The 12,077-nt window shown below is 43.8% G+C and overlaps 3 protein-coding genes across 5 annotated transcripts; 2 read left to right on the top strand and 1 right to left on the bottom strand.

Moving 5' to 3' along the window:
- Window positions 1-627: 627 nt before the first annotated feature.
- phax (phosphorylated adaptor for RNA export) lies at window positions 628-4,939 on the top strand (the record flags this gene model as incomplete). Of its 3 annotated transcripts, none has more annotated exons than XM_079448269.1 (6): window positions 635-771; window positions 874-936; window positions 1,533-2,110; window positions 2,369-2,489; window positions 2,565-2,648; window positions 4,070-4,892. In XM_079448269.1, 6 exons carry the CDS (start codon window positions 652-654, stop codon window positions 4,319-4,321), a joined length of 1,218 nt encoding a protein of 405 aa, XP_079304395.1. In that variant the 3' UTR covers window positions 4,322-4,892. The 3 variants fall into 3 exon arrangements, with proteins under 3 accessions (XP_079304396.1, XP_079304395.1, XP_079304397.1); XM_079448271.1 differs by having other exon boundaries at window positions 697-771; window positions 2,814-4,460; XM_079448270.1 differs by lacking the exon at window positions 874-936 and having other exon boundaries at window positions 628-771; window positions 4,070-4,939.
- lmnb1 (lamin B1) lies at window positions 4,486-9,833 on the top strand. Its single transcript, XM_079448268.1, has 11 exons — window positions 4,486-5,467; window positions 6,109-6,265; window positions 6,543-6,668; window positions 6,748-6,918; window positions 7,002-7,127; window positions 7,820-8,040; window positions 8,119-8,344; window positions 8,444-8,548; window positions 8,660-8,779; window positions 8,871-8,975; window positions 9,048-9,833. The coding sequence occupies exons 1-11, from the start codon at window positions 5,121-5,123 to the stop codon at window positions 9,087-9,089; spliced, it is 1,746 nt and encodes a 581-aa protein (XP_079304394.1). The 5' UTR covers window positions 4,486-5,120; the 3' UTR covers window positions 9,090-9,833.
- Window positions 9,834-10,643: 810 nt separating this feature from the next.
- On the bottom strand, window positions 10,644-12,074 carry cUnh5orf63 (chromosome Un C5orf63 homolog). Its single transcript, XM_079449299.1, has 4 exons — window positions 11,540-12,074; window positions 11,106-11,219; window positions 10,969-11,025; window positions 10,644-10,896 (listed from the first exon to the last, which is right to left on the bottom strand). Exons 2-4 carry the CDS (start codon window positions 11,211-11,213, stop codon window positions 10,735-10,737), a joined length of 327 nt encoding a protein of 108 aa, XP_079305425.1. The 5' UTR covers window positions 11,214-11,219; window positions 11,540-12,074; the 3' UTR covers window positions 10,644-10,734.
- Between the last annotated feature and the right edge of the window lie 3 nt (window positions 12,075-12,077).

The raw sequence follows: 12,077 nt of genomic DNA on the forward strand, positions 1-12,077 counted from the left end.
ACTAATACGAATTTACTAACTCCTGATAAACTCAACTCCAACTCAGAGTAATCTAAATAATGTGATTCAGCTTTTTTTAAAGAGCTCTATTAATAAAATAAGAACCATGTATCTTTCCTTTCCTATACCTCCCAAAGCCAAGGATGTAGAAAGTTTATAATGATATCCTTCCTTATAATTTCTGAGATATAGTGTTAAGATTGATCTTAAGGGTTAGATTCAGATATTGAAACAACAGGACCATTTTTTAAATAAGCTTTTTGGTCTGATTTGTATGAGTAGCTAAAACAATTGATTGATCTGTTGGCCTTTTCTAAAAATGATATACTTTACCAATTGGATTTTAGCTTAATAAAATCTTTATTTTGGGGAAATTATATATTCATAAGTGTAAGTGCCTTAAAACAAAACCGTTGTTGTGGATTTTCAAAAATAATTTTGTTTTTATTGTAAATCTTGAAGTAAAATTAAATCGAAAGTTGTAAGAAAATGATTTAAATTGGTTGAAGAATTTGAGCTTTTAGAAGTCACTTTTGTTTCGTAGGTTAATTGTTGTTTTCATATCTTTGAATTTCTGAAACACAATGCAAATAAAAAATTAAAGTTTTACGGTCGGGCCCAGTTTCTTGTGTCCAATCAGAGTTCAGGACGATGACGCTTCAGGAAGTAAGCGCGCACTATTTCCGTCAGGAAGAAATGGCGGGTGATGGAGACAGAATGGATGATCTGGAGGATGGAGAGCTGGAGTCTGATGACGAGAAGCGCGTGCAGGTGAAATGTCTGATATGTCGTTAGTTAGAGCTCTTCGGTTACATCATGTGTGCGATATCTTTGAATCCAAACCTGACTGACGTATCGCTGATGCTGTTGCAGGGCTCTCGAGAAAACCTTGATGTTTCGAGTCTGACGTCATCACGCAACCGTGTTTTTGACAAGGTGAACAATCAGAGGTAGTTTAGATGGTTAGAGTTAGGTTAGGTTTAGTTAGCGTGCGGGTAAAAGTTTTGTAAGACCCGAAACACCAAGGATTTAGTGAGAGGCGAAGCTGCAGTCATCGTTTTGTTTAACACACACACACACACACACACAGTCCTTTATCTACACTCGCTGTTACATTCAATTACATTTCTGTTGTTGGTTTGTTTAGTTTCCAGACTTTCCCTGGAGGGTCCTGCATCTTCACAGCAAGACCCTCAAATTTGAGTGCTCAGGCTCTTAGTGCTCTTCTCTGTTACTGTTAAGGTTTTTTTATATATAAGATATAAGAATTATTTTCTATAAATTGTCAACGTCTTAAAACAGAGAATTACCTGAGTGTATTCCCCAGACTCTCACATTAATATGTGTTGGTTAAACAAACTATCTGCTAAATCAAATAACACAGATATCACAATATATAGCGATCACACTTGCACTTGCAAAGGGCTTGTTTCCAGAAGAGCAGAATTCACTAACGTTAAACCTTTTGACATTGATAAATAAAGACGATGTTCTGTAAGTTGTGAAAGATCACGGCTGTGTTGCTTTTACAGGTGTCATCGTTGAAGAGCAAAGCTCCCGCCGTGAGCGCTGCATCCGTCTCGGGGTACCGTAACTCCATCAACACCGACTCCAGCGACAGCGAATCAGACTCTGATGATGATGCCGTGCTTTGGAGGGAGAAACGCCGCAAATGTTCCAGCGCTTCGGCTCCTGTCGCCAGAGGCCGAACCGAAGCCGGGCCTTTCGCTCGCAAGGTGAACAACATCTGGGGCTCAGTGGTGCAGGAGCAGAGCCAGGAGGCGGTGGCGGCCGAGCTGGGCATCATGGTAATGGAGGGAGGCGTCAGCATGAGCAGTCGTCAGAGCGAGACGTACAACTACATCCTGGCCCGCAAGATGATGGAGAAAGAGCGCGAGGAGGAGGAGGAGGGTGTGAAGAGCATGCTGGACGTGCAGATGGAGACCTACATGCAGCAGCGAGGAGAAGCCCAAACAAACCCCAGCTGTCCCAAAAGAAAACGTCCGGCCAAGGAACGACTGGGCGTGCGAGCCGAAATGGACTTTAAGGGTCGATACGAGCTTACACAAGACGATGCTGAAGGCAGAGTGGTAGATGAGATAGCCCACAGGTGCTCACATCTTACTCATTTACATCAAACAATTGAGTTCACGTTTGAACATGTAGTTCATGTGATGTTGGAGACATTAACAAATCATCCCAGGCTGTTTTAGAAAACCAGGCAGACGGGGATTTGAAGCCCAGCAGTAATTGTTTTCAGCATTAAATGCAGAAAATACTGTGACGATAATACAGATTTCATTCTACGTGATAGGGGATGTGCGTGTCCTCCATGATTCATCTTTTAATCCTTGTTTCTGTGTTAAAGACTGAGGGAGCCCAAGAAAGATTTAATCGAGCGAGTGGTGAGAGTCATAGGAGTAAAGAAAGCCATCGAGCTGCTGTCAGAGACGGCCACCATCGAGCAGAACGGAGGTCTCTACACCATGGTATGTGCTTCTCTAGACACACACACTCGTATGGTTTGGGCTCTTTTAACACAGACGTGTGTGTGTTTACTGCAGGATGGCAGCAGGAGACGCACACCCGGTGGAGTTTATTTGAACTTACTGAAGAACACACCCAGCATCTTGGACAGCCATCTGAAGGTTTGTCATTTTGGCACATTGACGTCTGCTCTCATGGATTTACTTTGACTTCAGTAGAAATAAAGTAAACATAAAAAAGCACAAGAAGATGTGCATGTGTACACTTCTATTCAGGAATGTCATTCTGTACTCATCCTCTGCTTTTTTCACTTTGATGTTGTTAAGGGTTTTCTGGTTACAGTGGGGGTGGATTTTGACCGCCTTCTCAAACTTCAAAAGGACACATGCCCACAGTGAAATGGCAAAGATCTAAAACTTCACAAAGGAGTTATATCTTTTCACGAAACTTGAAATTTACAACATGAGTCAACAGATGTTGTAATGTGTCCCTAAGAAGCTTGAGAAGAGTGTATAAGAACTATACCTTTAAAAGAAATTGATGTTGATTTGTTGCGCACATGTGCTTTAGATAATGTTTATGTAAGCAATAAGGTACGAGAGGATGGGCTTATTTGGGAAAGTCACGGCTGAGGGGCGTTGTTAGACACCAGGTGAAGCAGAGTGATTTATTCATGATAAAGCACCAGCTTCGAGTACATTGTTGCTTTTATAATATTAAAGCTGAAAAATAAGTATCAATGCAACTTTCTGTTAAAATTCTGTCATCATTTACTCGGCATCTTGTCATTACAAACCTGTATGCATTTGTTTCTTCTGCAGAACAGGAATAAAGAAGAATGTTGTCAACTGAACACATTGACTTGCATTGGTTTAGAAGTGAACGGGCTCCGGTGTGGTTCAGTGACAAACTTTCTTCAAAATATCTTCCTTTGTGTGTTGCCAAAGAAAGTCGCACAGGTTTGAAATAACAAGAGCGTGAGTAAATGATGACAGAATTTTCTCTTTTGAGTGAACTGTCACTGTAAGGCTTTCCTTCCGCTGGGAAAAAGAATCGTCTGTAAACCGCAATAGAATATTTCAGTTACGTTTCTAAGGGGGCGTATGCACAGAATGGTTAGGTGAAGCGGTCATAGCTGTGTCGTATCGTGAATAAAGCACAGCTATTGACCAATCAGAATGAAGAATACACATTTAAATATCATTGGCCCTTGTTTACGCACACTGTTGTTAGTGTTATGCACAGGGGATGTGAAGTGTGTGCAGCAAAAATGGGCTGAAGCGATTCCTCCATCTTTTACATTTCAGTATCAAGAGGTCACGCTGTGATCTGCTGTTGGTCTCACGTGACGTGAATGCACAGGTCAGCTAAGTGTGAAATATTGTTCCGGTCTGCGCAAGTCAATGGATGAAAAATCAGGTGTGACTGTGGCTTTAGTGGAGCTTATGTGATGAAGGTCATACATCACTACAGCAGCTGTCATCGACCCTGAAAGTGACGGCTGAGGCAGCGTTCACACAGATTGTAATGTATTATTAAATGTGGGGTTCATGTTTTTTGTGTGTCTGTTCTCATCATACAGGACATCTTCTATGAGGAGAACCAGAAGGTGTACACCAGCAAAAAAGCTGCCAAGAAGCGACGGAGGAACATCGTAGTAAAGAAGATGAAGCAGGCCATCAACACACTCGATCTCCAAGAACACGACGACGGGTCACGAGAAACATTTGCTAGTGACACCGAAGAGGCCCTGGTGTCGCTGGAGGAGACCCCGTCTGAGGGAACGGAGGACAACCCTGTCGTATACAACTCCACTGATCTGGAGGTCTTCTAACACGTCGGGTCTTTAGCATCGCTCTGAGGAGTAATATGTTGTCATGTTTCATTTTGTGACGATTGTACAGATTTTCTACAGGAGGTTTTGCCTGTTAAACAACAGTGTGTTTGATCAAATGTAATAAATTCTTTTGTTTGATTCGTTTTCAATTTTTTGCAGACAAATATTATATATTTGCTCACGCGTCCGATAAATAAAAGTTGATATTCCTTGACATGTTTTAAAGCATTAAACATGTAGTCGAGGTGGTTGATGTGTTGTGTGACTGCAGAACAAATCAAGAGTTGCACTATTACACGTGTGTGTGTGTGTGTGTATCACTCGATCTGTTCTGTCGTCGTGTGATCATCTACACTTCGCTTCAGCGTTAATGGCGGTAAGTGTCGTGAGACACCGACACGTGTCTGTCAAGGTCTGGTTCATTATCGCAGGGGAAGCGGAATGTTAAGTGTATGAACGTTGATTGTATATGAACAAAATAAACTCATGACGTGAACGCGCGCGCGGGTTTTAACGGCGTTGTCTGCGGGCTCACGTGCGCCGATTAAGTTTCAGCGCGTGATTTATTTCACCGTTTGAATTTAGTCTCATCCGCTCGGGTGAACCCGTCCGATGACGTGGCGGACGCTCATTTGCGGTCTGCGGTCACGTGCCAGTGTCGACCGGCCATATTTGTTCAGTCATTGTCACACGCGACGCGTCGGCTCTCGAGCGCGTTTCTAACGTAGATCAGATTCGGGCTGAATGATCGTTTCTAACGGATCGCGTCGAGCAGATTTCCAGTGACGACTGAAAGATGGCGAGCGCGACTCCGATCGCTCAGCGGTCCCGCGGTCCGGCGTCTCCTCTGAGCCCGGCGCGGATCTCCAGGCGGCAGGAGAAGGAGGATCTGCAGCAGCTCAACGATCGACTCGCTACTTACATCGACACCGTGCGCAGTCTCGAGTCCGATAACAGCGTGCTGCAGCTGCAGATCAGCGAGCACGAGCAGCTGCGCAGTCGCGAGATCACCGCACTCAAAGCGCTCTACGAGACCGAGCTTGCGGACGCGCGCCGGTCGCTGGATGACACCGCGCGGGAGCGCGCGCGGCTGCAAATTGAACTCGGCAAGATCCGCAGCGAGCACGAGCAGCTGATGCACGAGTGAGTATTTTACAGGCGCGTGTTTGATTGACAGCGACAGGCAGGTGACGTGTTTTATAGCACGTGTGTGTTTGAGTTAACACATGTCACGAGCTCTGTGAGAGTAGTTCTTGTTCAGTAATGAACACGTGCAGCTGTCTTCATGACCATCATGCACCTGTGAATGTTAACGGAGTGTGTGTGTGTGTGTGTGTGTGTGTGTGTGCTAGAACACAGTGTGTTGTCTCTGTATTGGTGACATGCTGTGCACACTTTAAATCGATGGGGTATTCTTGTGATGATAAAGTCTGTGGTCACTATAGTTTTCCTACACAGAACTAATACTGTAGTAATGAATGAATGAATGAATGACGCAGTGCTTCATAACAGACTCCAGTGCTTTAACTGGGATTCTCCCCAGCGACGTGCGTGTGCGTGCGCGTGCGTGCGTGTGTGTGACAGATAGTCAAGTCAACTTCATTCATAAAGACCTTTTTACAGTTTCCATTGTTACAAAGCAGCTGTACAAGAAAACATTGACTATAAGCAAAGCGTATAAAGTTGTGCAAGTCAAAACCAAAAAAGTGAAAAAACGGAAGACAGACACAAACGTGATGTGATGTTCTGGGATGTGTGATGATGATGATGATGATGCGTTTCAGTTTTGTGAAGAAGGAATCTGACGTGAGCAGCTCTCAGGCTCGTGTGAAGGAAGTTGAAGCTCTGTTAAACACTAAAGAAGCGGCTTTGATCACGGCAGCGTTTGAGAGAACAACTCTGGAGAAAACACTAGCTGATCTGCAACTTCACGTTCAAGAGGTACAAACACGCACAACTAACCCAACTCAACGCCCTCACACCACAGATGTTACATGTACAGCACGAGTCACATGACAATATTTAGTGCAGCACAATATACTGCTTTGATCTCCTTTCTTATAGAGCTGTAACAATGTATCAAAGTTACACAAACATTAAAATATATATTGTGAAGCTATGGGATTATATATATTTTTCTGTGGACAGATCCGTTTCAGATGTGATGTGTTAGCACTGACAGCATTACAGGTGTTCCATTCACTTGTGTTGTGTTCAGCTGGAGAAGAGTTTGAGTTCCAGTAAGAAGCAGCTGTCAGATGAAACTTTACTGCGTGTGGATCTGGAAAATCGCTGTCAGAGTCTGTCTGAGGATCTGGACTTCAGAAAGAACATGTTTGAAGAGGTCAGATAGACACACACACGCTGTAGCGCAGCACACAGTGATGATGAGCACAGGAACAGTTGTCATGTTGTGTGTGCAGGAGCTGAAGGAGACTCGACACAGACATGAGAGTCGTCTGGTGGAGGTGGACTCTGGTCGTCAGATGGAGTTTGAGTTTAAACTGGCTCAGGCTCTCACTGACATGAGACAACAACAAGATCAGCAGGTCAAACTCTATAAAGACGAGATGGAACAGACATACATGGCCAAGGTGACGCTCACACCGTGACGTGTGTGTGAAGAAAGCGCTGCGTTTCCTTCCTCTTTACATGACCATCTCTGTGTGTGTTTCAGCTGGAGAATGTGCGTCTGTGTTCAGAGATCAACTCTTCTTCAGCCAGTGTAGCTCGTGAGGAACTCCGCGAGTCCACACTGAGGGTTGAGAATCTGTCGTCTCAGATGGCTCATCTTCAGAAAGAGGTACAGTCAACAGAACTGATTTGAGCAGTGCTTGTGTGTTTGATGAGAAGATGTCGTGTTTGTTCTGACAGTCCTTAAACCTGATGAAAGACCGTTTAAAGATGTGATCTCTGTCTGTTTGTTCTGTATCATGATGACTCCAGTGCCGCTTTATGCTTCTAGTTGTCACAGGATTGCAACAGCAATCCAGAGTTTTTTTTGTGTTATAGAGGAAACGAATGTTGATAGTGTTTTCCCCAACATCGATACAACTGAGCTCTCAGATGAGGCATGTAGTCATCTCCAGGACGCTTTTCAAGTCCTCGAGCAGCATTTTTAACTTCATCCTCAGACTTTCTGAAATGGCGAGCTGTTCAGTTCAGTCATATTCTTAACACCTTCCATCTCATCTCTTCTGTTAGCAGTAGTTTCACATCCTCAACATCCCTCCACAATTTCACACTTACTGAAATAGTTTCTTTAAATGTTGTTGTTGTTGTTGTAGAGGTGCGTGTGTGCAAAAGCAATAAGCGTGCATGTGTTCACCGTGTATGTGTGGTTTACCTGTGTAAGGTGTGTTAGTATCCTGGTTATTCAGTGCTTTTTCATCACATCTCTTCTATGTAGTTGATGGTGTGCACAGGCGTTGTAAACACTGTTGAGCTGGAGACTGAGTTAAAGAGGAGCTGAAAGTCTGTGATGATGTGTTTCAGGCTCGTGGTTGGCAGGATCGCATCCGAGAACTGGAAGAAGCTCTGAATCGTGAGAAAGATTTGAGTCGCAGGTCACTGTCAGAAAAGGAGCGAGAGATCGCAGACGTCAGAGCGAAGATGCAGAAGCAGCTGGATGAGTATGAACAGCTGCTGGATGTGAAGCTGGCTCTGGACATGGAGATCAACGCTTACCGCAAACTACTGGAGGGAGAGGAGGAGAGGTGATGCACGCTTCTCATTCACACACACACACTCTCTGATATAATATAACCTCAGTCTCGTCTCTGCCCGTCTGTCAGGCTGAAACTGTCTCCCAGCCCCTCGTCTCGTGTGACGGTGTCTCGCGCCTCCTCCAGCCGCAGCGTCCGCACCACGCGTGGAAAGAGAAAGCGTGTGGACGTGGAGGAGTCGGAGGCGAGCAGTAGTGTCAGCATCGCTCATTCAGCATCCGCCACCGGGAGCGTCTGCATCGATGAGCTCGATGTGGACGGCAAATTCATCCGTTTACACAACACCTCTGATCAGGTGCGTCGTTCTCTTCACATTTACACGCTTCTCTGTTAGCCGTGTTGTTTCTATTGCATCTGTTGTCATTGCACTGATTTGACTGATTAACTGTCCCAGGATCAGCCCATGGCAGGATTTCAGCTCAGCAGAATCATCGCTGATGTCAGCGTCACATACAAGTTCACTGCCAAATACATCCTGAAAGCAGGACAGAAAGTGACGGTACGTTTTCTCATCTCCATTCATCTGAATCCCGTGAAGATGACAAGTCTCGTCATATTTCTGAAGATTTGTGGCTCTGCTGTGGGATGAATTATTGATTTTCATCATCAGATCTGGGCGTCTGATTCGGGCGTGAGCTCCAATCCTCCTACTGATCTGATCTGGAAGAATCAGAAGTCGTGGGGAACCGGTGAGAACATTAAAGTGCTTCTGATCAGCTCAGACGGAGAGGTGAGACTGTTTCTTCAGTGCTGTGTGTGTGTGTGTGTGTGTGTGTGTATCATTTGTCCAGGATCAGTTGTGATGCGTGATTGTTTTCCAGGAGGTGGCAGTGAGAAGCACAGTGTTCAAAACTGCAGCCGAGCAGGAGGATGAGGATGAGGATGATGAGGATGAACTCATTGAGGAGCGTCTCTTTCACCAGCAGGTTTGACCACAGAAATCAGTGTTTTGTTGTGTTGTGTTGCTGAAGGTTCTGAAGTGTGTTATGTTTTCACAGGGAGATCCACACACAGCTAAGAGAGGCTGTCTGATCATGTGATGAACCTCTGCTCCATCCGACCCGCGTGTTTCTATTTACAGAGTGAAATGTTTTGTTTCTTACCTTTGATTTTATGCTTGTAAAACCTTTTGGGTTTGAATTGTTGTGTATCGGTTTCAATTGAAGGACGCACATGTTGCTTTAGTTTAAGTGTGAGAGTGCTTTTACGTCAGATTCTGTGACTAACCTCTTTTTTTATCATGTTTATATCCATTTTATAAGCAGTGTTTTAGGTCGCTTTATAAACAAACAGGTTTTATAAGAAACTGTAGTTTTTAGTGAAAACTCATGTCAGATGATAGATTGTAGATGTTTGCATGGCCGTTGGAAAGAAGTATTTTATTTAAAGTAATTCACTACGCATTCACAGACAGACCTGAATGTGTCTTCAGCAGTGAACGTCAGATGTGAACATTTCCGGCAGACACTTGTTTATTATGTTTGTACACACACACACATGTTTATGGTGTAATCTTGGGTGTAAACCGCAGGCAGATTTCATTTCTGCAGAAGAGAAGTTTTGTTTTTTGTAGCAGAGAGGATCACATTGATCTCAGAAATCTCCTCAAGAGTCAGTACTGTATTGTCAGTTTTTATACATATTGCTGAAATTGTATTTGTTCAGCATCTTCTGTTACTATCTAACAAACACTATAGCCTTACGCTGTTTGACTTGAAGAGTTGTGGATTGTCACATGCATGCTTTATATCTAAAGGAATCAAATAAAATGTTGATTGAATGTGTTTTGGGTTTCTGTTTCGTTACTTTATTGGTTAAAGATTTTTAATGTGTTAGAAAATAGTGAGGTCATTGTGATTGATTTACTGGAAGGTGTCTGCAGATCTTGAGAATTAATGAAGCTACATATTTTTTGAATGGCTACATTAAACAACAGCGTGTACGTGTACGTACGGTGCAGAGTCTGTAGACAGTGTTGGTCTGTTGAACACAAAAGAATTCTTTTGAAGATTGTAGGACAGCACACAGTTCTGGGCACTTTTGACTACCATTGTTTTCTCCTACTATGGGACTCAATGGGTGTTGAGATCTGTCTGGTTACGAGCATTCTTCCAAATATCTTTCTCTGTATTCATCAGAACAAAGACATTTAAACCGATTTGGAACAACTCGAGATGAGGAAATGAAGACAGTATTTCCATTTTTGGGAGAAGTATCCCTTTAAAAACACATTATCTCATTAAGTTTTGTGTGTCCAAATAGATAAATACAAGAAGGTGGATTTCTAAACACCATATGAAATGCAGAACTGGTCAAACCGGCAGCTCCGGTCCAACATAACAAAAATGGGACAGCAGTGTGATCGACTTCACGCAGCGCAGACTGATCAGCAGATGATATCAAAGTACTGTGAGAACTACTTCAAAGCATCGCTTGCTCTTTCCGGCGTGATGACCTCAAGTCTATCCCCAAAATGCGCTCCCATGTACCCTTGTGTACAGTGCCCTATAGGTCTGCACTTCGTGACGTCAAGTGTGGACTTGGAGGAGGACCACAAGACCGGAGAGTGCCAAGCACACACAAAACTAGTCAGACTGCACCATATGGACCTCCTTTATTTCATGTTATCATCCCATTACAGTCCCTACAGACAGAATGTGACGCATGAACACACAGACATGATTATCACACACTTGCTTTCTCCAGAGCTCTTTCTAGAAGAGTTGTGTTGACCCGATGCATCATGAGGAACTGTCCGTTTAAATGAAAGACAGGGATGTCATATCTGTATCTGTCCATCCAAACGCTGTTCCCCGGCAGACTGATGTCAACCTCCTGCAACTCAAACTAAAACCAAACAAACACCAAAGAATTAGAAACAAACAAACATCAAACAATAGTCAGACGTGGTTCTCTCACCCTGTGTTTATACGGCTCAAGTATTTCCTTCGCTTCATCACACAGAGGACACGGATGCTGAAAACAGACAACAAGAGAAAGAGAGAGGAACCATCACGGATGTCACATCTCAATGACCAGCTGAACGTTTCATGTACCTTAGTGAAGAGAGTGAGGACGGGCAGATGTGTTCTGCTCTTCACATGTCTCACACACACGTGACCACAAACATTCAATCTCAAGAGCTTCTGGACTCGCAGCCACATGTCTGTCTGTCAAAACACAACACACATTCAATCTCAAGAGTTATTTTCAACATGTGTGGATTCTGACTTCTTTACAGTGTTAAACGTGTTGTCTACTTGTGCTCAACATGTTGGTAAACAAAACAACACAATGATCCAGGTTTGCAACAACTAGAGGAAGAGTAATTCATGACAGTTTCTACTGTTGTCCCTTTAAAAATGATCCCATGTGTGCTCGAGGTCACGTACTTAAATGGACGAGAAAAGTTCGTAAGACAAACAAAAACCCGCTTAAGAAATAAACATGGTTTAATGTATCGCACGTGATGAATAATGTGTACAAGCACCTGGAGACGTTCGGCAGCCGGAAGAATCAACTGGGGTCTCTCTCTCTCTCTCTCTCTCTCTCTCTCTCTCTGTGTCTCTCTCTCTCTCTCTCTCTCTCTCTCTCTCTCTCTGTCTCTCTCTCTCTCTCTCTCTACCGCCACCTACTGTACCTGTGTGCATGGGCGTTGCTAGCCCCTTCAGCACCCCTAAAAAGAAGCTCAGCACCCCTAAAACTTGGAGTAAGAAATGTTGTTATTCTATTCGTCTTTTAAAAGGTTAAATAATGTCCAAAACACACTCCGTAGTTTGTTGTTTAAAATGTATGTGTTAAGGATGAAAATGAAACATCCCCGCTTAGCAAATGGTGTCTCTTCCGCTCAGCGCGAGCGTCATCCAGCGCGAGACACACGCGGAGTGAGAACCTGTTATGTAGTGTTGTGAATCAGCGAAGTTGCTCCAAAGCTGTCTCACACTTCTTTCCTTTTACATAGAGTTGTTCCGATTGCGAAACCATATCGGTGAGTACTGGAGTCAGTATCCTGAATCACCTATAACAAG

This window comes from Barbatula barbatula (assembly GCF_947034865.1).
Source record: "Barbatula barbatula genome assembly, chromosome: 24".
NCBI classification, from domain to species: domain Eukaryota; kingdom Metazoa; phylum Chordata; class Actinopteri; order Cypriniformes; family Nemacheilidae; genus Barbatula; species Barbatula barbatula.